The sequence below is a fragment of the Sceloporus occidentalis genome, unplaced genomic scaffold, assembly GCF_023333645.1.
Source record: "Sceloporus occidentalis isolate IW3139 unplaced genomic scaffold, rSceOcc1.0.p SCAF_4, whole genome shotgun sequence".
NCBI classification, from domain to species: domain Eukaryota; kingdom Metazoa; phylum Chordata; class Lepidosauria; order Squamata; family Phrynosomatidae; genus Sceloporus; species Sceloporus occidentalis.
The window spans coordinates 100,357,466-100,385,260 of record NW_028316984.1 but is presented as its reverse complement, the minus strand read 5'-3'; the positions used below and the strand labels follow the sequence as shown (position 1 = coordinate 100,385,260).

The following is a 27,795-nucleotide window of genomic DNA, read 5'->3' as shown; positions in this document are numbered from 1 at the left end:
ATATAGTTGGCCTGAGCAGCAGAAATATTTAAGAAAAGATCCTATATAAGAATGGTGTGAGTGCCCTTGAAGACTAGAACATTGATATTCTGTAGAGATTTACCATATATACTCGACCATAAGTCGACCTCATATACTGTATAAGCCGAGGGCAGGTTTTGGGGTCCCAATTATGTATTTTGATATGACCCGTGGATAAGTCAAGGGTATTAACTTAGGGGCAAGTAACAAGGATTCTAAAAGATGACGCAAAGAAAAGCAGTACCAAAGAACTTACAAAATTCTAGCAGGCATAACTATTTGTGTTCACACTAAAGGCTAGATAGACAAGAGAGTAGAGGGGAATTAGTGCTTCCAAGAGAGGTTATACTCTTGCCGTTCAGCAGAGTATGGTTCCTTTGTCAATAACCATTAAAGTACAGTACTCGCATTGGCCCATGGATAAGTCGACTCAGGTTTTGGGGGGCAATTTTTTGATTAAAATTTCTAGACTTATACATGAGTATATACAGTATATAAGAAAACCATTTTATAACAGTCATAACTAAGAAAGAAATGTTACCATCTCAAATAAGAAGCACAAGTGCCTGCAACAACAATTGTTTATTTACATTTATCCAAGTAATTTTTGTTAGAAACGTCTATACAATAAAGTTTTAATCTTGTTTTGGAAAAAGCTTGTCTAAATCTTGAATTACATCCATGTTACCATTCCAAAGCCCATTTTAATAGAGATTTTTTAAAAAGGGTCTGTTTTAAGTTTGGGGACAGCAGTGTGGAAAGGAAGCCTAGGATGCTGTCATGCAGGAAAATACAGTGGTTACAAATGGAGTGTACATCACAGAGACATGTGGAAACCTGTCTTCAGCCAATATTAGCTAAGAATGTAGATAAGGAATCAGTGGCTCTTCCCAGATATTGAAGTCCAGTTCTTACTACCTCCAAACCAGCTTGTGAAGGGTTAAAAGAATAGCAATTCATCAACATCAGGAGGTTCACCATCTGCATTGGCACATCATTCTTAGCAGCAGGAAAAAAAAGTCTTTGACTTCTAAAGTTGATTTTAGCAATTACTCAGATCCTGAATTGGATCCCCATCCCACAACCCCACCCAAGTGAGACATGACATATTATACCACCACCATGTGGCATGGGGGGGGGGAGAGAAAGAGAGAGAGAGAGAGAGAGAGAGAGAGAGAGAGAGAGAGAGAGAGAGAAGACATTTACAGTCATGAAGTCTGTAATAAAAGATGAAGAATGGGATCACAACATATTGTTCAGTGGTTTGTAACATCACTCAGACAACTAGAGATTCTCATAAAGAATTACGAGAGAACTTTTAAGAGTTTTTGGCACAGACTCCGTGGAAACAATGAATTCTCATTTGTAGTCTAAAAACTACAAAAACAAAACTGGTTTTTATGGGGAGGCAAATGAATGTGAGACACACAAACTTTGTTTTAAGTAGTAGGAAACTTGTTTTGGGGTGGCAAGATTGTCAGATTAATTGTAGCCATCTGGTTTTCCTATGTCACTGTACTACTGCCACATTTCAAAATATGAAAATACCAAGCCATTGTCATACAAAACTAGCAAGAATGAGAAAATACCCTAGCCACATAGCCAAGTCCTCCAGCAATGCCAAAGAGGCTGAGCAGTGGAACACCTGAGTTTTGGAAGACTTTTTTTAAACTGTAATTGAGACATATTGTGGTTTTTAATGCTTGTTAAGGTACTTGGATTATGGTTTATCTGATATATTGTATTTGGGGAAAAAATTACATTTCTCCTTTACTGGGTATTATGTTATGTTTGTATTTAATTTCTTTAATATTGTTTTGATTTCAACCTGTGTTGAGGGACTGGAAAATGGGTTAATTATGAAAAGAACGAAAGAAAGATCTGAGCCGCTGTCAAAATAATTTCTACATTGGTGCTAGTCACACTTCCATGAAAACGGTATTCCATTCATATTTGGAGAACTTCTCTGAGAATGTTTTCTCCCTTGAAACACTTAATGTACCTGAGGTACCTCAAGAAGAGCCTCCCAGATGATTGTAACATTCAACACAACAGTTATTCAGGAAGAGGCAAATTGTGGCCCTTCATATTACACCTATTTATATAAACAGTTACATACTGCTTGCTAATAACTATGGCAAAATGGTGGACTGAAATATCTGTCAGCTCTAGCCAGAATCAACATCTGGAAGGCCAAAAGCTGCCTAACTGCTGAGCAAAAACACTTCACCACTTTTCTCTCTATATGCCAAAACTTGTGATTAGTAGTGCATGAAATGTATAATGAAGAAAATTAAATATAAAGCTTACCTCATTTTTAAGAAGTATAGCGACTTGATTGTGATAAGTTTCTAAGAGCTCTTCAAGCGAATGGCTGGAACAAATAATAGTTATATTATAGGTGAAAGTATTTGTAAACACAATATAAAGACATTAGGAGGCAATATGTTTGAATACAAAATGTGTTATGACAGAGTGGTTACCTTTGAATGCTTTCTTTGAAGAGTTTTTCTACATTACACAGATATTTGGTCAAATCTATTGGTGTCTCATCATCATCAGCCTAATAATGAAAAATATGGAAGTTATCTGAATATATTGCTAGCATTCTAGGTTGTTTCTTTGAAGAAATGGCAACTCTAAAAAGTAATCTAAAGTAATTTGTCTTTTTTTTATCTTAGGGGGAAAAAAGAAAAATTACACTTCCCCCTCTTCCTTAAATACACAACTATTTTAACCTTTAAATATTCTACTTATGCAAAGCCCATATACATATTACAATATAAATGCAATACATATGGAAAGCCTATTTACATATACCAAGATTCATAATGCCTATTACCAAACTACTTATGGGTATGAAGGGATTTTGCAGCTGTTGCTTCCACCTGTGGTGATTACTGTTAAGTCTCTTGATTTTTAAGATACAAGGTAAATTTACATCTCAGCTGTTTGAAAAGTACATCACCTTCTATGGTAAAAGTGGCTTCTATTAGCTGGCTTAGAATGTTACAGTAGGGATGGGGAATGTACAGGACTCCAGATGTTGTAGGATTGTACACCATCATCTTACCAGTGGCTTGCTAGCTAAGGCTGATGTGGTTTGCAGTCTGCAGGGCATAATCTGCAGGGCCACATTCCCCACTCTGTCCTGCAGCACATTTCTGTAGGGCATTTCCATCTATTGCCACAAGAAAGGAATAGAACCTTCCTATTTCTTATAATAGAAAAACTAAAAGCAATCTTATCAAGAAAATTTGATAGATCAAGACATGACAACAATTCTTTGTCTAGGAAACAGTTATGCGTTTTGAGGTTAATATTATACAATATACACACAGTTTGAATTGCTAGGTGCAAATATATATTTATCTCTATATTTGTGCAGATGTAAGAAGCTACAATCATTTTTAATCTTCATTGGTAACTAAAATGAGAACAAATTACTCCCCTTATAACGGTGAAGAGAAGACTGGTGACATGATTGCACTCTTTAAATACCTCAAAGGCTGCAACAAAGAGGAAGGTGCCAGTTTCTTCTCTGCTGTCTCAGCAGGTAGAACTAGGTCTAATGGTTTTAAGTTACAGAAGAGTAGATTTTCACTGAACATTAGAAGGAACGTCTTGACAGCAAGATCAGTTTGGCAATGAAACCAATTGCCTAGAGAGGTGGTGGGACTGCCTTCTCTGGGTGATTTCAAAAAAAGTCTGGACAGCTGCCTGCTGGAGATGCTCTAGCTAAGAAATCCTGCATTGAGCAACAAATTGTACCTGATGACCCTCAGAGCCCCTTTCAATGATTCCATAATTCTATATTTTCCCTCTGTTCCAATCAGGAGAGGACTGGAACAGGCATAATAATAAACATGATATCAATAAACCATGGTTGCTTTAAGGATGCTTATTTATGTTGTACTTACTGTTCGTGCCAGGTCTCTACATATAACATTATAGGTCAGGAGCTGCAGTTTGATCTCTGAGTCCCACTTGCGGCAGTTCTGTATGTATTCATGGCTTCCTACACTATGTTTACTGTTAAAGCAACAGGTACTATGGTTAAATGTGATTTCAGTTTCGCAATACACTTTTCAGAAAGGTTTGGGGTTTTTTTTTTGGCAAATTAACAGTGACGAGAATTTAGAAGACATGTCTAACGTGAAGGTGAAGGCATTCATGGCCAGCATCCATATTTTTTTGTGGGTTTTCTTGGCTAGTGGCTATGTTTTCTAATATTTCCAGATGGCCACAAAGCCCGGAAACCCCCCCAAAAACTATTTAGAAGACGCTTTCCTATTTCTTTGCTCATGATTAAGAGATGGATCCATGTGCTTCCTGTCACTCTTAATTAACTCTAGTACCCACTCCCTTCCTTAACTATGGCTTACAGCATTAGATTTGTATGATCAGTATTAATCATGGTTAGATTTTTAAAAAAGAATGAAACCAATTTCCTGATCAATATTTAGCTTGCTGGATCTTCTCCAATGTTCTCTTTCTCTGACAAGCTGTCTCCCCATGTTTAGGAATCTCCATTATCACTCGGAAATAACAACACAGATTCCCCTGTATGTGAAAAGGAATTCCCATTTTTACATCCAACCAGAAATCTGAGATAGTGAAGACTTGGGACCATGCCCTCGGTCAAGGCTTTCAAGAGCTGGCTGAGTTTGAGTTCATGTCTCATCCAATTCCTGGCTCAGAGGGGGTCACTCCCCATTCCCTTTCTCCATGTATGGAAAGAGGAGGGAGGGCAATCCTAAGAGTCCTGAACCCAAGTACCAGGTGGAAAAGTTCCATCCAATCTGTGGGCTTAGGATCTGATCACATCAAGGATTGTAATAATGTTCCCTGATATCATCAGATTCATATTCCCATTGTGTAATTCATATTATATTTGCACTATTTCTACAGCATGCCAGCATGAGTCTTAAAAACAGGCATGGCAGAAATTTTAACAGGCAGACAGAGAAAAATATAGCACAGAAGTCACCATTTTAAAAAAGTAAAAAAAAATCAATAAATTTGAAGCCAGAAGCCAACAAGAAAAGACCGCCCCACACATTTGACAAGTTTCAGTGGTACCACCTTTTTTGCAAGAGCAGCTAAAAGTTATGATTCTATTTCAATTATCAAAACAAAATTTAAACTACTGAACAAAGCATTTCCCATAAAATCAGTTCTGAAGTTACAGAAAATAATAGCTCAAATCCAGATGAGGAGAACTGAAAGTTAACAAACAGCAGAAAACCCCTGTAATACTTTCCCCTCCACCCCAAATTAAAAATAAAAACACTGCAGTTTTGCTTTTACACAGTTTAATATTTAAGTAAGGCATTTTTCAAGTAATCATGTTCTAAGCACAGTTAAACATTGACATGAAAAAATCTGCTTACTTCTGCAAAACTTCTTCTTGCCCACAAACTTTCAAGATATAACTGCCAATGTCTACTTCATTCAAATCATCATGCACCCAGCAAAGCGCCTGCATTATTATGAGCTCAACTGGAGAACTTGCTGTTTAAATGAAAACAAACACAGAAAAAAGTATAAAGTAGTAATGACAAAACGTTTTATTGTTTCTGTTTTTCCTATGAAATAGAGTTTGAAAGTATGTTTTTATCTTGACATTTTAATATAAGAAGTTTTAGGAGGTAAATTTGTTGGTCAGAAAATATCTTATTTCTAAATACTGGCTTGGATTTGGGCTCAAAGACCATCTATTGTTTTCTGAATATTTACCAGGAGATTTGAGGAGGCACTATAAGGAATTAAACAGCAAGGCAGACTTGTCCTTCAAAAATTAATTTGGCTATAAACCAAAAAACATGGGTTATGCTCCACAGATACAAGAGACTTGGTAATGCCAACAAAAAACAGTCAGGGAGGTCCAGCACTACTACTAGACGGGCCATAATATTCAAATGCCATGTTCTCCTGAATGACTTGTTGTCCTGAATGTAAACTAGTACCCTCTTATGTCCACAAGGATTAAGACATATATTCATCCAAAATCCATTTGAGATTCCTGGTACCAAGGATTTGCACATTTGTCTTTAGATAAGAGAATTTTGACTATTCAATATGTTCTTTTGTTGTTGTGTATCTTCAAGTTGTTTCTGACTTATGGCAGCCATAAGGCAAGCCTATCATGGGGTTTTCTTGGCAGGTTTCTTCAGAGGTTTGCCATTGCCATCCTCTGAGGCTAAGTGTGACTTGCCCAAGGTCACCTCAGTGGGTTTACATGGCCAAGCCAGAATTTGAATCTTGGTTTCCAGAATCATAGTTTAACACTCAAACCACTACACCAGGTTGGCTCTCTCAATATATTCTAGTGTTTACCTACTAGTGCTTTATAATTCGTTACTGTAAAAGAAGATAATATAGAAATTTAACAAATGAACTGCTTCTTTCAAGATTACATCAGTTTGTTTGTTTTTTATTGTGAAGGGCAAATAGCCATGGCAAACAGATGCACATGGCCCCAATCTGCCTTGCCGTTTGTTTCACTCCATAGATGATATATTATATAATGCATATAAGACTATATGCTTAGTTTCTATTCAAAGGCCATAGTATGCTGTGGAATCTTGGTGCTCAAGTTCTTATTTACCTGTCCTAACCCAAAGCCTAGCTCACTAGACATTAAATTACTAAATTAGGGTGGTATACAAAACATTATAACTGCAAAAAGTGATGTCCTTCTGAAATTATAGCACTTTGAAGATTTATAGCTATACATCTATCCACAAAATATCCTTACTAGAAATGAAGGTCTGTTGCTTGCAATATTAGACACATGGCTTGATTACATCCCATTTGGATTACTCTAACACACACTACATGGGCCTGTCTTTGGAAACTGTTTGGAAACTTCAGCAGGCTCAAAATGCTGTGGCCAGAGTACTCACCGAGGCCAATTATAGGGAGCATATAACTCCCTTGTTAAAACAGCATCAGTAGCTATTGGTTCATTTGCAAGCACAATTAATATGGCCTAGATCCAGATTATGTGAAAGACCCTATATCCCCTTATGAACCTGCCAGAACTCTTTAAGATCTTCAGGGGAAGGCTTTCTCTTGGTCTCGTAACCATCACAGGCTCGTTTGGTGAGGAAAAGAGATAGAGCCTTCTCAGCGGCTGCTCCCAACCTTTGTTACTCCCTTGCATGGGAGTGGAGGCTATACTGGCCCCTTCCCTGTTCTCCTCCTGCCAGCAGGCAAAAACTTTTCTTTTCTCTGTCTTTTAATACATTATTGTGCCCAAGAAGCCTTCTTATTGGGGTGTTTGCTTTGGTATGTTTTTATATTTTTAACTTGGTATTTTTAAGGATTTTATATTTTTGACTTGTCATATTAATTAGTGTTTAACTGTGTTTTAAAATTGTACTATTTTATTGTTGCTGCAGACCCATGGTCTGTGATGTCTGTACACTAATGCACAGAGCATGGGAAATAAGCAAGATGAACTCGAACTCCTAGTACAACAAAGCAAATATGATATAATAGGCATCACTGAAACCTGGTGGGATGAGGCTCATAATTGGAATGTGGAAATAGAGGGGTATAACCTTTTTAAGAGAAATAGGCCAAACAAGAAAGGAGGAGGGATAGCACTATATGTCAGAGATAGTTACACCAGTGAAGAGATCCAGGACATCAATCATGGAAGCCAAGTGGAGAGCATCTGGATAAAAATTAAAGGGGAGGGAAACAACAAGGATGTTATGGTGGGAGTCTGCTACAGACCCCCAAGTCAGACTGAGGAATTGGATGATGCCTTCCTAGAACAGATGACCACACACTCAGAAATGAGAGATGTAGTAGTGATGGGCGACTTCAACTATCCTGATATTTGCTGGAAGTCAAACTCAGCAAAATCCTCAAGGTCTGGCAAATTCCTCACTTGCCTGGAAGACAATTTCATTGCCCAAAAGGTGGAAGAGGCAACAAGGGGGTCAGCTATTTTAGATCTGATCCTAACCAACAAAGATGACTTGGTTAATGGGGTGCAAGTGGAGGGATCCTTAGGTGGAAGTGACCATGTTCTTCTGGAGTTTGTTATACAGTGGAAAGGAGAAGCCAGGCATAGTCAGACACACATTCTAGACTTTAGGAGAGCGGATTTCAGTAAACTTAGAGAAGTATTGAGGGCGATTCCATGGTCAGAAATACTAAAAGATAAAGGAGTTCAGGATGGATGGGCCTTTTTCAAAAGGGAAATACTGAAGGCACAATTTCAAACAGTTCCAGTGAGAAAGAAAAATGGGAGGTGTCTCAAGAAACCAGGATGGATGACTAAGGAACTTTCAACTGAGCTAAGTTTTAAACGGAAGATGTATAAGAAATGGAAAAAGGGGGAAATCACGAAAAAGGAATTCAAAGAAATAGCAGGCACATGTAGGGATAAAGTCAGAAAAGCTAAAGCGCAAAATGAACTCAGGCTTGCTAGAGAGGTTAAAAACAATAAAAAGGACTTTTTTGGATATGTCCGCAGCAAAAGGAAGAAGAAGGAAATGGTAGGGCCACTGCGGGGAAAAGATGGCAAAATGCTAACAGGGGACAGAGAAAAGGCAGAATTACTCAAAACCTTCTTTGTCTCAGTCTTCTCAGAAAAGGAAAAGGGTGCTCAACCTGAGGATAATGGAGCAAAGGACAAATTAGGGGGATTTCAGTACAGAATAAATACAGAGAAAGTAGAGGAATACCTTGTTAATCTAAATGAATTTTAAGGCCTGTTACAGATTGCCAAAATAAAGCTGCTTCGGGTCTCTTTGGAGGTATGCTGTTTAAATGATGCATGCATCCTAAGAATCTGGAAGCTGCACCAAAGCTGCACTCCAGTGCTTAGGAATGGAGTGTGGCTTTGGCGCGACCTCCGGACTCTTAGGACCCATGCATCATTTAAATAGCATATCTCCAAAGAGACCCGAAGCAGATTTATTTTGGCAGTCTGTAACAGGCCAATGTCTCCAGGACTAGATGAACTACATCCAAGGGTACTAAAAGAACTGGCAAATGTAATATTGGAGCCATTGGCAATCATATTTGAAAACTCCTGGAAAACAGGAGAAATCCCAGCAGACTGGAGGAGGGCAAACGTTGTCCCCATCTTCAAAAAGGGGAAAAAAGAGGATCCCAACAATTATCGTCCAGTCAGTCTGACATCAATACCACGAAAGATTCTAGAGCAGATTATTAAACAGAGCGTCTGTGAACATCTAGAAGGCAATGCTATAATCACAAAAAGTCAACATGGGTTTCAGAGAAACAAGTCATGCCAGACAAATCTAATCTCTTTCTTTGATAAAATTACCAGCTTGGTAGATGAAGGGAATGCTGTGGATATAGTATATCTTGATTTCCGTAAGGCCTTTGACAAGGTTTCCCATGACATTCTTGCAAACAAGCTTGTTAAATGTGGGCTAGACAAGGCAACTGTTACGTGGCTTTGTAACTGGTTGACCGGCCAAACCCAAAGGGTGCTCAACAATGGCTCCTTTTCATCCTGGAGAGAAGTGACCAGTGGGGTCCCACAGGGCTCTGTTCTGGGCCCAGTGTTATTCAACATCTTTATCAATGACCTGGATGACAGGATTGGGAGCATACTTATCAAATTTGCAGATGACACCAAATTAGGAGGAATAGCTAATACTCCAGAGGACAGGATCAAAATTCAAAATGACCTGAATAGACTTGAAAGCTGGGCCAAAGCTAACAAAATGAAATTCAACACGGAGAAATGTAAGGTACTGCACTTAGGGCAGAAAAATAAAATGCAGATATAGGATGGGGGATACCTGTCTGACTGAAACTACATGTGAAAGGGATCTGGGAGTCCAAGTGGACCACAAGTTGAACATGAGTGAACAGTGCGATGCGGCAGCTAAAAAGGCCAATGCAATTTTAGGCTGCATCAATAAAAGTATAGTGTCTAGATCAAGAGAACTAATAGTACCACTGTATTCTGCTCTGGTCAGGCCCCACCTGGAATATTGTGTCCAGTTCTGGGCACCACAATTTAAAAAGGATGTTTGAGAAACTGGAGCGTGTCCAAAGGAGGGCGACTAAAATGGTGAAAGGTCTGGAAACCATGCCTTATGAGGAACAACTGAGGGAGCTGGGGATGTTTAGTCTGGAGAAAAGAAGGGTAAGAGGTGATATGATAGCCCTGTTTAAATATTTGAAAGGAAGTCATATTGAGGAGGGAGCAAGCTTGTTTTCTGCTGCTCCAGAGAACAGGACTCGGAACAATGGATGCAAGCTGCAGGAAAAGAGATTCCACCTCAACATTTGGAGGAACTTCCTGACAGTAAGGGCTGTTCGACAATGGAACAAACTCCCTTGGAGTGTAGTGAAGTCTCCTTCCTTGGAGGTCTTTAAGCAGAGATTAGATGGCCATCTGTCGGGGATGCTTTGATTTGGATTTCCTGCATGGCAGGGGGTTGGACTGGATGGCCCTTGCAGTCTCTTCCAACTCTATGATTCTATGATTAAGCATCTTTTTGTGAACCCCTTTGGGTTCAATTTGAAAGAAAGGTGGCATATTGAATGAATGAATAAATAAATAAATTCTAGTAAACAGCAACTATAATAAAAACTGCCCCGTTTAAAGTTCTCTAACCCTTTCACCATGAATCAGTTCAGTTCAGTTCATATTTATTACAGTCATAGACCAGCACATACCATTAATCAAATAATTTTGTTAGATAAGAATTTATTCACTCCTATTTTTAACTGTCTAAAAAGAAGCTATAGATTAAATGACTATTTTTGTGTGCATTAATATTTAGGCCATCAGTACTGAAATTACCATCTTGCTATAGTTCTTTGATGCACTGAAATATATTTATAAACATGAAAAGATACATACCATCACATGTAAATGTCACTGGTTGTTGAAAACCTTCAATTTCTATTGAAATCTTGATGCTTGAGTTCTCTCCACTGATGTTTCGTTGCAACATTACTGGACTCAACACAAAGCCTGGGTTTGTATCATGGTTATTATGGGGAAACTTGGTCCTCAGCCTGTGAACAACATGCATATAAATCAGGAGTGTGCAACTATGAGAAGCTAGGGGGCCACATTAACCTTTCAGGACTCGTTAGACTGTAACCTTTCCTGCAAAAAATAACGATGTTTAAAAAAGTTAGTATTGTTGAAGGTACACTTTCCGTGAAAAAAGGCTTTTTGGGGGAAAATAAACACATAACTGTAATTAAAACCAACTACTTTCACCAATGTGTTAATAGCTATGTAGTGTGCTAAAAAGCTGCTACTTCTCTTCAAATCTGTTTAAGTGTTGGACCAAAGCAGCTCTGGTTCAATCTAGCAGGGCTAGTCTTACATTCTCAGAGGTCAGTCACACAGATTTCTGAGGGACTCCTCCCTCTCCCTTCTTTTGATTTTGGAAGATCCTTCACATATCTTTCTAATTTTAATCCCCTATTAAAGCCATCTATAGTGATGGCCATCACTGCTGCACGTGGTATCCAGATATCAGCATGTTACAGCTTATCGATATACATTTTATGCATGTGTTCTGTACTATATTTTGTCTGTCATGAATCTCCCACCATTTATTATCAACCTCTGAGTATATACTGTTAGAATCAAGAAGCTGATCCATTTTTTAAACAAGTATCTTACAAGCCTCCTCTTATACCTATCAGATCAGTTCCCAAACATCTCAGTCTACATGCCATGTATTCTAGTGATCTGAAAATATCTCCCCAATTGAATAAAATAAATTTCTGAACAGTTTAAAAAAGTAAACAACAGAGGGAAGAGGAACTCACACCGAAATCCACACTGCAGTCCCAGAGTGTATAGTGAGTGTGTGTGTCTGTGTTTGTATGTAACCCAGTTCCCCCTTCCGTCTGCCACTGCAAAAATACATTGTCTTTCTAATGTTCAGCTGTAAATGCTGTTGTTTATGTTGCCCGGCCTCATCTATGCACAAGAGGAACTCATAACCAGGCTTGGAGGAACTCCAAAGTTTGCAGAAACATTAAATTATGGTATTTCCAGGTTCACACTGGGAAACCGTTTTTAAATGTCTCCAGGGATAGGTATGAGACGTACCCAAATAACTCAATGGAGAAATCCAAGATTTCAGCGTAGCACATTCACTACCTTCCCTACTGTCAAACTCTTCTGTAGCATCAAAGGGTTCCTGCTCTTTTAAACTTAATTCTTGTTTAGAGTGAAACATTAAGAACATACCTCTAATACAAATACAAAATCAAATGCTGTTCATTGTTCCCTTAGTTTTAGGAGGGGTGGTGGCTGGGAAAGAGGGGCTTGTGACACTTCTGTAGTATTGTTCACAATAATTACTGCAGATAAGGCTCTGCGTGGTTCACAATAATTTTGCAATATAGCAGACTGGGCTGAAACAGTCTACATGCTATTCTTCCAGTCTTATTAACTGCTTTTATCCTTACACTGAAGGCTGGTTGAGAGAAAAGAAAGCAACGATCTTAAAATGCAGTTCACTGTTATATTCCTATTTAGAGGGCTGTATTTAGAGAATGGTTTGGATTGCTAGTCAAACCCTCCCACCCCCACCCCCTGTACTTCTCAAATTGAAACAGACTATATTTTCTGATATCGTCTGAGCCAAATAAAACACTAAAATGTAAAAGCTTTACAATCCATTGACTTGCATTCAGAATGGATGTATTTTAAGTGTTCAAAACCCTTGAAAGGGCAAATGAAGACAGACTGAAGTTAAAATAGAGACTCTGGTGCTAACTTTTAAAATCTCCTCAGTCACATGGGCACACACACACAGGCAATATTTTGTTTTAGGACTCCTCTAGTATTTCAAGAATAGTGGAATCATTAGAAGTGCCGCATATACATTAATATGTAGTTAGTTTCAGAAATCAGCTCTTTCCTACTTTATTTTTAAAATAAAACAATGACGTTTGCTTTATAAAAGGCTTTATGAGAGACAGAATTAGTATTTGACTTGGGCATGCATTAACATATGCTATATGAAACAAAATATCCAAGTTTTTCCTGTGGCCAATAAGTGAAATCAGTGCTGATATTTATGTCCTTGAAAGGGTACACATATGGTTTAGACATTCCACTCAAATACTGACAGTCAGTTGGCATGAAACTGCTGCTTACTTTGCAATGGCTTCACAGAATGCTTCTTGTTCTTGATTTTGCCCTTCAACATTTTTTAGAAGTTTATTTCCTGTTGGCAGGCTAGTGGTCCCACAGTCTGTCTGAAATGTACCAATAAAAAACAGAAGGAGTGAAATACATAACTCATTGAAAACACATTTAAAAGGCATGCCTCTACAAACTGCAAGCAAGAATTCAATAACAGTTTCATGAAAATAATGATTATCTGATTGGCTTTTTAAATAACAAATATTTTGCATCACTCTGGCGGGTTACAGACCGCCCCTTTCCCCGGTGTATCGGGGCCTCAGCGGCTAGACCGGCAGCCACTGAGGCCCCAATGCGCCGCTTTCCGGGCTGCGGGGAAGCGGCAAAAGGCCACTTCCCCGCAGCCTGGAAAGGGGTGTCCTTGGGGCTTCAAGCCCCAAGGACACCCCGCGGCGGCGGGGAGGAGGAGAAAGGGGCCGCTTGGCCCCTTTCTCCTTTGCATCACTGAGCGCAGCCATGTGAAGACTGCGCCCAGCGGTGCAAACCAGGAAGGAGCTCTGAAACGGAGCTCCTTCCTGCTCCGCGCTAAGGGCGCACTAAGCGCCCTGGCACGGAGCGACGACGTCACGTCCGCGCCACCCCGTATAGAGGCGGCACGGTCATGATGTCGTCATGGCGGCGGCCGTGTGGAACAGCCGCCGCCATTTTGTATGCGCAGAGCGCACACTAGAGTTAGGGGGTGCGGAAGCACCGCCCCTTCTTAACCCTAGTATGCGCTCTGCGCATACTATATGGCCCGTCTGTAACGGGCCTCTGATTTAAAAACACTACTGAAATTTATTGCTGATAACCCAATAGTGTTTTAAAGGCAATCATCTATTTTATTTCAAAAAAGGTTTTTCAAATGGATATGGATTTTATTTTCCAAGATGACAAAAGTCAAATTAAAGCCAAGGAAACTTCAATTTCAGAATCTTTCAACAAGTAAGATAACTTCACTTCCACAATTTGACTACAGCATGTAAATACACCAATATATAACCAAAAGAGAGCAAGCAAGCATGGTGTAGTGGTTTAAGCAATGGACTATTACTCTTGAGAACAGGGTTTGAATCTCAGCCTGGCCATGGAAACCCACTGGGTGTCCTTGGGTAACTCACACGCTCTCAGCCTGAGAGGATGGCAATGACAAACGCCCTCTGAAGAAACGTGCTAAGAAAACCCCGTGACAGATTTGCCTTAGGGTCAGCATAACTTGGAAACTACCATAACTTGGAAACTGCCATAACTTGGAAACTAGGCAAACAACAACAACAACAGCCAAAAGGAGTATGTAATGCAGCTTTCACTATAATAATGTGTTGTATCACATAGCGGAATAGAGTGCTGGCAAAATGCAATCTCTCTTAACCCTACAAATCCCATGTAAATTCAAAACCTGCCCTAAAATAATAATAATAATAATAATAACAACAACAATAATAATAGGTTTTATTTATCTACCGCCCAATCACTAGGAATCCGAGCGGTTTACAACAGAGGGGATAATAGACAGTTCCCTGCCCTCAGGCTTACAATCTAAAAGACACGACACAAAAGGAGAAGGGAATGGTGAGGGGGGGATCAGGTCCAGCATTCTTCTCTCCCTCTGAGGCCTGAACCAAGGCAGATGGACCTGAGGGAGGGCTCTTCTTCTTCAGGCTGGCCCTGGTGGAACTGGGCCTGCCTATTCTCTCCCTCACAGGCCGAAAGATGACAGTTATGGAGGGAAAATTTTTTTGGGGAGTCTTTGAATTTGGGGAATCTGGAAGCATGGGTGCCATAGAGAAGGAGAATTTCTATTACAAAAACAGGTATTGTTTTGTGTAATGGTGAATTTGAGGCTAGATTCATCTATTCTTGTGGAAATTATCCTCAGTGTTATAAAGACAGTAACCAAAGTTGAAAAATAGTGTGGTCAGAAGCATGTTTCTGCAATTGATAAGTTCTGCAGTAATCCCATCAAAGTCTCCATATTAACAGTCAGTCTATCCTCAATAACAAAGGTATACATCCTGATGGTCTTAGTAGTCCCATCTCTTCAGCACTACTTCAGCAGTATTATAGAGCATCTGATGAACTGATTCCAAGATACACTGAACCTAAGGTATGAATTTATGAAAATATATTGATGCCTGATGCTGCTTACACCAGTGATTTCCAAACTGCTGTTCCCCACTAGCATACAATCATCACTTGGTGATGTGAATGTCTTGGCATCAACAGTTACTCCTACTACTAGGCTTCTTCTAGCCAGACAGCTGCTACCGCTAGCAAAAAGATGCTGTGCAGCTAAGCCATCTTCTCCTTAATGAGTTTTTCAGCTGAAAGAAAAAGGATGTCAGTAAGGGCAGGGAAATAGATTAGGCTTCTAAACTATGACTCTGGACTGTCCTAATGTTCCATGAATAAGGCAGACAGACTTCACATTAAAAACCTTCATCTATAAACCCCTAGATTCACAAAAATGCAGCAGACGTCTATTGAATTCTCCACCATCTAAGCAGTGTGCCCCCAGAAAGATTTCCTGTTTGATCTGGATAGTATAATTTCACTAACTGCAATCATGGACCACCCACCTTAGGATCATTTCTTTCTTCCTGCCTCTGCTGCTCTGTGTTACTCAAACAAATTCACTAAAATACATACAAGTAGACACCTTAAACCACTAAGTATGTGCTACATTTTGTCCCATCTTTCCATTAAAAACGTTAGCACTATGGATCACTAATAATCATTAAACTGAATTACAAATTAGACACTGAAACTATAAAAATCATCACAATAATCAAAACCATCATCATCATCATCATCATCATCATCAATCAGGACTTAATCACTATTCCAACTAAATCTGCTTAGAAATTCACAGACATTACATGGCAAAGCAAGCAACAGGCTCTGAATCCATGTTCAAAATCCAAGCAAGTGGAATGGAGTGTAATAGAATTCCTATTAAAGAAACCAGAGCACATGACACTCTTAGTTCTCATTATTTAATCTTAAAATAATCTAATCTTTTATGGTTTCTGCCCCCAGTTTCCAAGATATAAAGTTCAGCAGCATTCTTGAAGAATTAAGTTCGGAAAGGAGATGTAAGGTTTACTTCAGAAGTCTGTGGAACATTTTAGTCATGTTACTAAAAAACTTGAATGAACGTTTATGCAGTTGCTATTAGCCAAGTCAAATAACTCATACAAGACAGTATGAACAACTTGAAAATAGAAATTGGTAAAATTCTGTAGTTCCTGCCACCTGTGCCACTTTTGTGCCAGCTAGTTTAATCACACATTTGCTTCTGATTTAAAGTAATGTGTCACATGGCCATGCCACAGCAGGAGATGTTCCATTTAACAGTGCCAAAGTAGACTCTGAACAGCAACATATAATCAGGCAAGCATCTTTTATGCAACAGAAATAAGGCAACAGGGCGAAACAGACCACCCCTTTGCACTGCCTTCCAGGCGGTTTGGGAGTGCGGCATTTACACACTGCATGCTCCCAACCCACCCAGAAACCTCCTGGCCATTTAGCATGTACACAGTGCATGGTGCTAGAGCATTATGAAGGAAGCTTCCAGATGCAGTGCAGGTGGTAAAGCCAGCTGATGGCTGCCAGAAAAGGAGTGGATTTTTGCAGCTCCTTTTTTGGGCAGCTGCAAGGCAGATTGAGGCCCCAATCTGGCTTTTACCCCTAAATTGGATCCAGTCTGCCTTTTGTGGGGAACCAGAAATTACATGAGGACTGAACTATGCTGGATTAAAATATAATCTTAGTGTGCATTCACACTGCAGAAATAAAGAAGTTTGTCATCACTTTATTGCCATGACTTAATACTATGGAATTCTGGGATTTCTAGTTTTGTGAGATATTTAGCCTGTCAGAAAGCTCTGGTGTCCCTATCAGCTACACATCTGCAATGCAGCAGCAGCCTTAGATTGAATCCAGAAAGTCTCCACATGGGATTGCTTTCCCTTATCTGTATCACATAATACTCAAAAGAGGACTTGCAAGTTGACTTTTGCTGATACACTCTAAGCTACAGAAAATGACACTGGCTCACAAGCAGTTGCCCACCAGGGATACTACTCTTTAGTACCACATGGAGACTAAGGCCTGTTACAGACAGCCAAAATAAAGCTGCTTCGAGTCACAGTGGAGGTATGGTGTTTCAATGATGCATGCGTCCTAAGAGTCCAGAAGTCGTACCAAAGCCATGCTCCAGCCCTAAGGACTGCAGTGTGGCTTTGGTGTGGCTTCTGGACTCTTAGGATGCATGCATCATTGAAACACCATACCTCCACTGTGACTCGAAGCAGCTTTATTTTGGCTGTCTGTAACAGGCCTAAGAAACAGTAACCGCACTTGGATATAATGCTAAACCACAGTTTAGCAATATGTCCAGAACAGGGCTTGTTATTATGTCTGAACCAGGAGCTGCAGTTAGTTTTTAACTATAGTTTATAGTTACAAATAATGACTGTGAACCCAGGCTTAATGATGAATTGTGGTTAGCTGAAAACAAATACTCCTGATCTCTTCCCTGCAGCAGACGAAAAATGAAGTGATGAGAATGTATAAACCCATGGCTCATTCATCAGCACTGACCCATAGCCTATCAGTGTCCAAAACTTTGGAATGAAACAAACAAACAAACAAAAAATTAAAATATACATTCTGTACTCTTTTCAAAAGTTTGCGCTGTATAGGCCCCAAAATGGCTTTTCTACTTTTTCAGGTGATTCTTAAGTTTCAAAAAAATATGAACTGCTTTTTTGTATCACAAAATGCAGGATTTTATTTTTATTTGTGCTAATTTTAATCTATCTGAGAAGTGCAGTGTAGCCACAGAGACTATTCCCTGCTTTCCTGCTGACTAAAGGCAAGGGCTCCACTGTAAACAATGCACACCATAACATGGATAAAGAAAGACCTGGCCCTCTCTTTCAAGCTTGTTTCTGGAGAGAAGATTATCCCTGGGATGCTGTTGTATGTAATTCACAGACGTCAAGAAATCCTGCCCCCAATTCAGTTTGATAGATAAAGAAGTGCTTCTCTTACAGAAGATGGACATGCTGTGATCAAAAATCTGCAAATATACACATTTTAACTAAACTGTGGAAGGGTGACAAAGCTAAAGTACATATTGTCAGTTTGTTGCTGTTTGCTTAAACAAATGTTACACAAAAGCACACTTTCCCTGTTTAGGTGTAATAATAAAGAATAATTTATTTAGAATATAAAGTGGATACATCCAATCATCTGCTTGTGCCTGCTTAGAAAGAGGGATAAGATCCTACAAACCCAAAGTTACCTCAAGTGCACCCACATAGCATTGGCATGCTGGGCCTACAATCACTGTTTGTAACTACAGTCACCCCTCCTAACTTGCTGATCTGGGATCTGTGACCTTGAATACTCATAGAGGGATGACCTCCATTATTTCCCATGGGGTGCGCTCGTGGGCATGTGCGCCATTTAAGCCTATGGGGCTTGGATATGTGAGAGCCTCTGCTTTCATGGGGGTCCAGAACAGATCCCCTGTGAAAACTGAGGGCCAACTGTATAAACTTCCTGTGTATCATCCACATATAGGATAAACGTAGAAACTAAGTAGGGTCAGCCATAGTTTGTACTTAAATGGAAGACTTTATTCAATACCAAGTGCTGTAGGCTATATTTCAGAGGAAGGAATGGGCAAAACCACCTCTGAGTATTTCTTGACTAGGAAAACACTATGAAATGCATGGGGTTGCCATAAGTTGACTGACAACCTGAAGGCATGAATACACACATACACATTCCTCAAAAGATGGAGGGAGGAATAGCCTAGTGAAGACTGAGCTCAATCCTCACCAGGTTATTCCTTCTTCCATTTTGTGAGGAATACAGTATGTGTGTATATAAACCCTCAGCTCTCAGAGATGTGTTGTCTTTTGCTGCCACCGCTGCTGCTATGCATCAGCAATACTCCATAAACAACTAAGAGGAAGAAAAGATAATTCTCTCACATCCTGCAACTCAATATCTCATAATGACCCTGTAATGGGGCAGATCACTTTCTTTTCATAACATATGCTATATTGAATGTTCTAAACTACTCCAATGTTTGTGAATATGAAAACTGCATGTTGGGGGGGAAAGCAAATGCCCCCAATTTAAAGATTAAATAGCTCACATAGCCACCAGAACTGAATTATGTGTACAGTTAAGATTTAATTTATGAAGATGCCACTGAAAACTTCAGCATCACAAGTGAAAGTGATGTTAATTTAATCTGAACCGCAATAGCTCTTGCATCAGAAAATCAGCAGCATTTAATGGACAACCAATTCAATTAGTTTAACTGCCAGTCAAAGATTAGTTGTCTGAATCAGCATAACAATTATATCCTGAAGCTAGATTTTATTTTAGTTCATGAACTTCACACGTTCATTTTGACAAAGTCTTACATCAAGCCAAAACTGGATATCTGAAGTTTTACTTCTGCAACAAAGAGTCCAAATTATATTGTCAGTCAAAATTATCTGACTTTTTTTTAATTCTCTCTACCTTTCAAAGTAAGCTTGAGCAAGTGGCCTAAAATTAAAAAAAAATGTTAAAAGCAAAACTACTGTAACTCCCATGATAAAAAAAAAATATGTCTGATTAAACATACATTGAGGAAGCCCATAAGAAAATGTCATTGCATTTCAGTTACATCCATTACTTATGAAGTGAGCTGTAGTGTCATGGTATCTTGGTAACCTAAAAGCATGGCAGCTCTAAAAAACACTAAACCCTAACCTACTCAAACTACAGGGTATTCCTATATTCATTACGAGACATGGGTGAGGGGCTACCCTCACATTGTACTCCCACCCCCATTTTTCTGGAATTAAAAGAACACATAATTAATCCTTGTCTGAACCATACAGTGAGACAAAGCAACTATTTACTGTACAATTCACTAGCATATCATGCCTCCTTAATAACATACTCCCACAGAATCAGAGCTCTCATGTAGCTATGCTAAAGAAGAACGAAGGGACAAGAAGTTATGTTCCTCATTTCTGAAGAGATTACACTAATAAAAACTTAATGCTTTTTGAGAACTGATGCAGGCACATTACACCAATAGTATGTTTTGTTCAGTAGGAACACTGTCCTGCTGAGGTATAAACTTTGTTCCTGTGCTAGATGATGTTTTGTTCTTATTTGGATCCTAAATATCTAGTTCCTCTTAATGCTCCAAGGCATCTCAAAACTTCCTCTTTTGTCTATGCTTGTGTTCATAACTCTCTGTCCCTCCTTTCTCTATCAAGTATTAGAAACAGTATTTACTATGTTATTATCTTATAAATCAATTCCAACAATAGTGTGTGATATAGATTACGAGAGTCTTTAACACCATGACTACCTTTTTGCAGACCTAAGAAAAATGTAAATGTGTACTTTAGCAAATGTATTTGACTACAGCAGTTTTGCAGTTATCAGCTACATGAAGCCCAGTGCAAGTTCATCTTAAAATCCTAGCGAATGTACATAGTACAATTAAGAATGCTCAACAATTATCACATTGGGGAACATGAGAAGAACATTGTCCTGCTTGTGGAATTTTCCATTGGCACCTACTTGGCCTCTGTGAGAACAGAAAGGGGGAAAACAGATCGGCTTTTTTGTCTTGCCATGGATGGAAACCAGCTTTTAGGCGCTCCAGTGGCATGCAGCATGTAAATGCCATGCCACCGGAGTGCCCAGAAGCCGGCCCACATGTGGGCAGCCAAGAGGCTTGAAACCGGCTTCCGGGAGTCTTGGGGGCATGCACCCTCTGCATGCTATGTTTCCAAACCGGCTGGAAGCCAGCTTTTTATGCCAGTCTGTTTCACTGCAATGTTGGACTAGCTAGGTCACTCCATCCAATACCAAACTTTGCACCTACATGTTTAGCAATGAAATGGAGACACAGGTAAAGCAATGTTTTTGATACACAAGGGCCTTTCTGAACAGGCAGATATAAACATTTCTTTATAATTAAACAGAATAAAATACAAGATCAGAGCATGACAAGATCAATGCATGTCTACTTGCCTTGAGAAGGCAAATAATTTTACCTCCTAATTTCAAACACAGTGTTGTTGTACTTAAATGAAATTTTTCCTGACAAATATTCTCCAAGTATGTGATTTCTGTAAAACAGAGTAATTCTTCAGATATGCACAAAATATTTTAAGTTGTTTTACTCTTTTTAAAAGCAAACAACCAAAAACATTTTAAGACTTTAGCAAACTCACTTCTTAACAGAAGCCACAGAAAACAGGTTAAGTAACTGAGTAATAAGGAAATGGCTTGCTTAGCACCTTAAAGTATCTGTATCAGGGAAGAGATTCCAAATAGAGGAGATGACGAAAAACAACAACAACTATTATTATTATTTCTTATTCACCTCACCCTATGGACTATGCTGACTTTAATTCACCCAACTATCTTAGGGATGGTACACATGGGCAAAAGCCCTGTTCTCCCCCCAGCCTCATGTCATCCTGTATGTACAGCACAGGCCATTAGCCCCAGGCCAGGATCAGCCAGTCTGGATGCCAGTCCAGCAGTCCCAGACTGATTCCCGGCCCAAAGGGGCCTTGATGTGGGTCAAAAAGACCTGATGTTTGCAGCATAGTTCTATGGAAAATCTGTGGTGACAGCAGAGACACCGCACGGCCCTGTGCATCCCTTACCCGGCTCCATCGCCACATCTTCTCAGAACGCCCCTGTCATGGCCTGTGATGTCGGATGGGGCGCCTGTCATATGGGCGTAGCAAGGCACCCAGTTTCTGCCCTTATGAGCCTCAACAGAGGCCTTCTTAGAAGATGCAGTGGCGGAGGCAGGTAAGGGGTGGTGGCAGCTCAATGGCATAGCAGCAGGCAGACATGTAAACACCCGCCTCCCACCACAATGGCATGGGCACCAACCTAGGTCAGAACCAGGGACAGGATATCATGGGCTTGCTCTTTGTCAGATTATTATGACTACTATAAATTAGAAGCATACAGATGTGAATTTGTTTTACCTTTGCCTCAAAGTCTACTCTATTTTACTCTTAATGTAGTATGGCTTGTTATAAAAAATAATGCTCACTCATTACTTCAAAAACATTCATTTATTATGATTTCTGGCAACTTCCCAAGGATTTTAAAATTAAAAATTTACCCACTTTACTTCAATGTAACTGTAAATGATACTGCTGTTCTTCACTGCAGCTGTACAAAATTTGGGTTTTTTATTACAGTTGTCCCTCGGTATTCGTGGAGGATTCCGGACCTCCCCGTGGATACCAAAATTTGCAAATACTCAAGTATGCAGCCATGCCACCATTGGAGACAATGGGACAAGTCCTCCCTCCTTCTTCCCCCTGTGAGGCTTCCCTGGGCTTTGCTTTGGGGGTAGAAGCTGCAGCCCCTTCAGCTGCAAGAATTCAGCACCAGCAAAGGGGCTTGGGGGTGGCGGCTCCTAGATCGAAGCCCCATGCCGCTTCCCTGGAGCCAACGGGACTGCATCTTCCGCCCCCAAAGCTAAGCCCAGGGAAGCTTCACAGGGGGAAGAAGGAAGGAGGGACAATGTGACAAAGCCTGCCACCCCCCTCCCTCCTTCCTGCCCGAGAGGCTCCTGTCTTAGGCTTAGCTTTGGGAGCCAGCACAGGGTCTTGGAGCCTCCACCCCCAAGGTGCAGCCCCTGTGCTGTCACTGACTCTCTGCGGCTGACGGTGTCATGGCTAGCTAAGAGCAGGTCTCGGAGGATGAGGAGGAAGATGGGGCTCCTCCAGAGCAAGAGGTAATTGAGGCTACACCAGGTGCTAATCCTGCTCTGCCAGAATCCAGCCCTGATCTCCCAGCCCCAGAGGAGGAGGCGGCTCAGCCAGGTCCTAGTGCTGGTGGGATTCCTCTGGTGGTACAGCGGCCTAGTGGTGACTCTGGGGAGGAACCAAGCTTGAAGGTTCCCTCCTATAGACAACGCAGGGCTGAAAGTGCTGGCAGACGCAGATCCCAGAGAATTGCTGAGAAGCAATTAGCAAATCAGCCTCAGGTGGCATAGGGAGAGTTTCCCTTACTTAATGAGCAGAGAGACATCAACTCAGTGCCAGAGTTTATTGCATGATCCTTTGGTGTGACTGCTGCCTGCGTTGGCTCCCTGTTGCCTTGACTTTGGCCCGTTCCAGATCACCCAAAAAGGGCGGTCTTGGGCCGCTGCCAGTTGCAGCACGGAGGAGCCGCAGCAGCCAAACCGCACGACTCCTCCGTGCTGCAAAAAAGGAGTGCAGAAATAGCACTCCTTCCGGCAACCCGGAAGAGCCGCCGCAAGTGCCAAAGCGCGCACTCGCGATGGCTCTTCTGGGTTTAGATGTCTGGATGCTGCGCGTCTGTTACGTCAAGATGGCCGTGCCCGTCTGTATAGGGTGCCGCCATCTTGCCGTATGGAATACGCGCGAGGGGCAAAGCGCGTCCGGAAGCACCGCCCCTCGCGTGTATTCCTGGCGCAACAATGGCGCTGCTTAGGCCCGCCTGTAAGGTGCCTTTGGAACGGACTGGACTATTGTTACCTTCTGGCTGACCTGACCCTGGACTGGACTGACTATTGTGACCTCTGTTATCCTGACTTTGGCTTGGCTTTTGGTTTGCTTTTTCTGTCTCTCCCTGCAAGGTTTGTGGATTACTTCCAGCTTCATAGTTAATTGCCTTCCTTATCGGCGTGTGTCTGTGGGTGCTGGCTGCAGTCCAGGACAGACGGGGCTGCGGCCTCTTCTCCCAAAGTTAAGACACGGGAAGCCTCGCAGGGGGAAGAAGGAGGGAAGGAAGGAGGGAAGACTTGTCCATTGTCCCCAATGGTGGCGCAGCTGCATGCACACACAGCCATTGGGGACAATGTGGACTTGCTGTCCGAGAATTTATTATTTATATTATAGACTAAAATTTCATGCAATTCAGTCACAAGTTTTGGGGCTAGAAGACTGACATCTAACTATGAACCCACCAGTTGGCTTTGGGAAAGCCATTCACACAATTTTGTATCTGCATTATAAAAGGCTTTTTGTTATTCTTGTGTGCTTTCAAGTTATTTCTGACTTACAGTAACTCTAAGGCTGAGTCTGGGGCTGAGAGTGTGTGACTCTCCTAAGGTCACTCCATGGGTGAGAACGGAATTAAACCCTGACCTCCAGAGTTGTAGCTGAAAACTCAGACTACTGCATCATACTGGCTCCTAGAAAAGGCTTTAAACATGGACCAAAAAAAACCCAAACATTTATATGACATTTTTCATATTTTGATAAAGAATCCTATGTTCAGTTTGCATATCAAGGAGCATACCTCATTGTATGCTCCTACCGACACTGGCATTTGTAGTTACTTCAGTGAGGTCAACTGTCACACTGCTGCTGAAGAGTTTCAGGTGTGCCTCACAGCATTTCAACCAGCAAAGATAATTGAATAAGAATATTTTTACATTCTAGAAAAACGCAGTCCATGATTTATTCATCTAGGAACATCAACAGATCACCCAAAGGGATCATTTTGCATAAGATCTGAATGTTATCTTTAAGTTCTAATTTTGTTCTTTAAGTATGAATATTCTCACGGTTAAACCTACGAAGCCAGGATTCCAGTTACACAGTCTCTGAAGCTAAATAAAAATAAAACAGCAGCCCTGTGGGATCAGCCCAAAGGTCTATTTAGTCTAGAATTGTTTCCACAGATGCCCCTGAGAAGCATAAACTGAAAACTGCATTGGAAATGGTACTGAAAGATACTCTCATTCTGATACAGGAGGACAACCAGCCATCATCACTAGTAGGTACTGAAAATTTTATCCCCCATAAATCTGCCTAATCTTCTTTGAAAGTTATCCAAGGTGGTGGACATCACTACAACATACAGTACTAAACTCCATAATTTTAATGTGATGTGTGATATAATAATTCCTTTTAGTTGCCTTACATCTCCCACCATTTAGTTTAATATTATAATGTGCATTCTCTAAATCATATATTTTATACTACTCTATTGGGTATTTTCTTCTAAGCTAAGCTGCCCCAAATAGTGTTACCTTTTAACATAGGGATTGTTCCACTCTGTTGAACATTTTACATGCCTTCTTGCATCTTTTCCAGCTTGACAATATCCTTTTTAACATGCAGTGATCAGAACTGTACACAGCATCTCAAGTGTGGTCACATCACAGATTATAAAAGCATTATGATATTGGGAATTTTATTTTTTACTCTTTCCCTTATTATCTCCAAGATGGAATTTTCCTTTTTTATTTCAAACATCCACATTTTCAATGAGCTAACTGTCACACCCCCAAGATTTTTTTTCTTGGTCAGCTACTTTCAGTTCATATCTCATCAGCCAATTTGTGAAACTAGAAATTCCTGCCTCCAAAGTGGATCACTTAATATTTGCTTACACTGAACTGCATTTGCCACTTTAATGCCAGTTCCCACTTGGAGCACTTTACTGCCGATTTGTATTCTATCCATATAAATAATTTGGTATTGCTAGTAAACCTGACCACTTCATTATTCAGTCCTAATTCCATTACACCGATGAAAAAGTTTAAAAGCATCAATCCCAAAACAAATTCTTAGAGAATCTGACTATTCATAGCCCCCATTAGGGGGATGGTCCCTTTACTCCTACTCTCTGGCTTTTCATTCTTTAACCTGTTATCAGTCCATAAGAGGACCTTATTTTTCATCATATGTCTGCTAAGTTTGTTCAAGGATCTTTAGTGACCTACTTGCATTCTTTTGGGTGGTGGGAATGCACAATAGCACTTAAATGGAACAATATGAATTGACTATGTTTTAAGTTGATACAAGCTGAACATACCAGAATCCTGACTCACAACTGTCTGCAAGTAGCTCTGTTAATCAATTGTTTATAGAATGACAAGGTGGGGAGATTAAGTAAAGTAGCACAAACTTTTATAGCCTATTACAAAATTTCAGCTGCAGAATGAAATAGGTTTTCAGATCCATTTTACCTGTGATGTTTGGCCCTGTAACTTAGCAAGCTGAGCAGTTCGAATGTTTAAAGACTGACTTCTTGTAACCGTTGCCCCGGAAGCAGATTTCCCACTAAGTTTTCTTTCATGATGGCATTTTCCTGGGGATTTCTCCTCCAGCAGCACAGCATCCCAAGGGTCTTCTACAACTGTACTACAAGTCACCTTTCCACCATCGTCTGAAGAATACAATATATCCATGTTGTCCCCTTTCGGTTTACTTAAAGGATCCAAATCCAACCAATCAAATTTACTGATATCATTGGAGCTTTCAGAGGCCGGCAAATTAATTGTAGATTTAGCATCAGTCACTTCTAAGCCTGTGTTTGATCTCCCATTTTTTTGAAATTCTGAAGTGCTTGCTATTTTATCAAATACCTTTGCCATTTCAGGGGTAAGTGTTGGATGAAATATAGGTAGACTTTGTTGTGGATGGAAAACTGTGGTAGTTGGCAGTGCATATGAAATGTACTGGGACCTCTCTGGAAGACTAAGATAAATAGGCTTTGTAGACTGATAAGCAGACATACCTGGATGGAAGCCATTCTGAAAGATACCAACTTGTTTACTGTAAGAAGGTGCTGGGTAAACAGAAGGTACAGTGCAAGCAGAAGGCCCAGGCAATCCAGGTGTCCATGGTCCTCTTTGAATGGTAGGATTAGAATAAAACTGTGATGAGAATGATGGGCTCAGAACAGGAACTGCTGGCAGCGTGGCTGGTTTGCTGGATTCAAAACTTTCTTCCAGTAGCAGTTTTTCTAGTTCAGCATGGGTAAGTTTCTCCACATCCACTGTATTTAACTTATCATCCACCTTTTTCTTGGCATCGGACTCTGGAAACACCATAAGATCATGGTCCTGTTTTCTGCAGGATTGTACATTTGGCCAGGATTTGCTTAAAGTGTCAATGCTTTGTCTATTACCAGACACCACTCTTTCCTTTTGCATCTTAGCCAGAGCCTCAGCCTCCATCTGCAGTGCCTCTTCTTTATCCACTTCTTTTGCCCTTGTTGTGCCCAAAGATGGTGATGGACATTGTTTGAATTCATTATTGCCAGATATCTGGGCCATGCTGTGAAAGCAGATATCCATCAATGGTTCCAATATCTACTTCCGAAAATCTTTGCCCCAAGTATGTTCAGACACATTCAACATCACTAGAAGAAAAGAAGGAAAATGTTAGAATGAAAAGAAGCATAAAGAAATGATTACTTTTGTATTTACCTACTTGGTTAAAGTTCTAGATTTCCACAAATGCTTGAAGAATTAGGTCCAATCTTTTACAGGATGTGTAAAGAACAATAATGCCATTTATTTTATTTCTTTAAGTTGTGTATATACTTAGTATCTGCTAAAATAGTTTTTTTCGTTACAGGCATTCCTACTGTGTCACTGAGTACACAGCTTCAAGAACTGCTGGTTCATCACTAGCAGTTCCCCACAGAAGACTAGGTTTTCCCTTAAAGAGATATAACCTCAATCCTGCTATAGTATTTGAGAAATGAGGCACCCACAGAACAAAGTATGAATACTGACAATGTTCTGAAAGTAATCCTAGAACTGTGGA

At 40.3% G+C, this 27,795-nt stretch overlaps 1 protein-coding gene across 7 annotated transcripts in view; it reads right to left on the bottom strand.

Annotated features, from left to right (window-relative positions):
* Positions 1-27,795, bottom strand: part of PIK3C2A (phosphatidylinositol-4-phosphate 3-kinase catalytic subunit type 2 alpha) — a 94,307-nt gene that overhangs the window by 30,328 nt on the left and 36,184 nt on the right. For all 7 annotated transcript variants that reach the window (XM_089521065.1, XM_089521061.1, XM_089521066.1 and 4 more), the window contains exons 2-8: positions 26,208-27,385; positions 13,163-13,263; positions 10,892-11,049; positions 5,415-5,535; positions 3,942-4,053; positions 2,505-2,584; positions 2,332-2,395 (exon numbers count right to left, since the gene is read on the bottom strand). In XM_089521065.1, coding sequence (XP_089377191.1) covers positions 2,332-2,395; positions 2,505-2,584; positions 3,942-4,053; positions 5,415-5,535; positions 10,892-11,049; positions 13,163-13,263; positions 26,208-27,320 — 1,749 coding nt within the window. In that variant the 5' untranslated portion in view covers positions 27,321-27,385. The remainder of the gene's footprint in view (positions 1-2,331; positions 2,396-2,504; positions 2,585-3,941; positions 4,054-5,414; positions 5,536-10,891; positions 11,050-13,162; positions 13,264-26,207; positions 27,386-27,795) is intronic.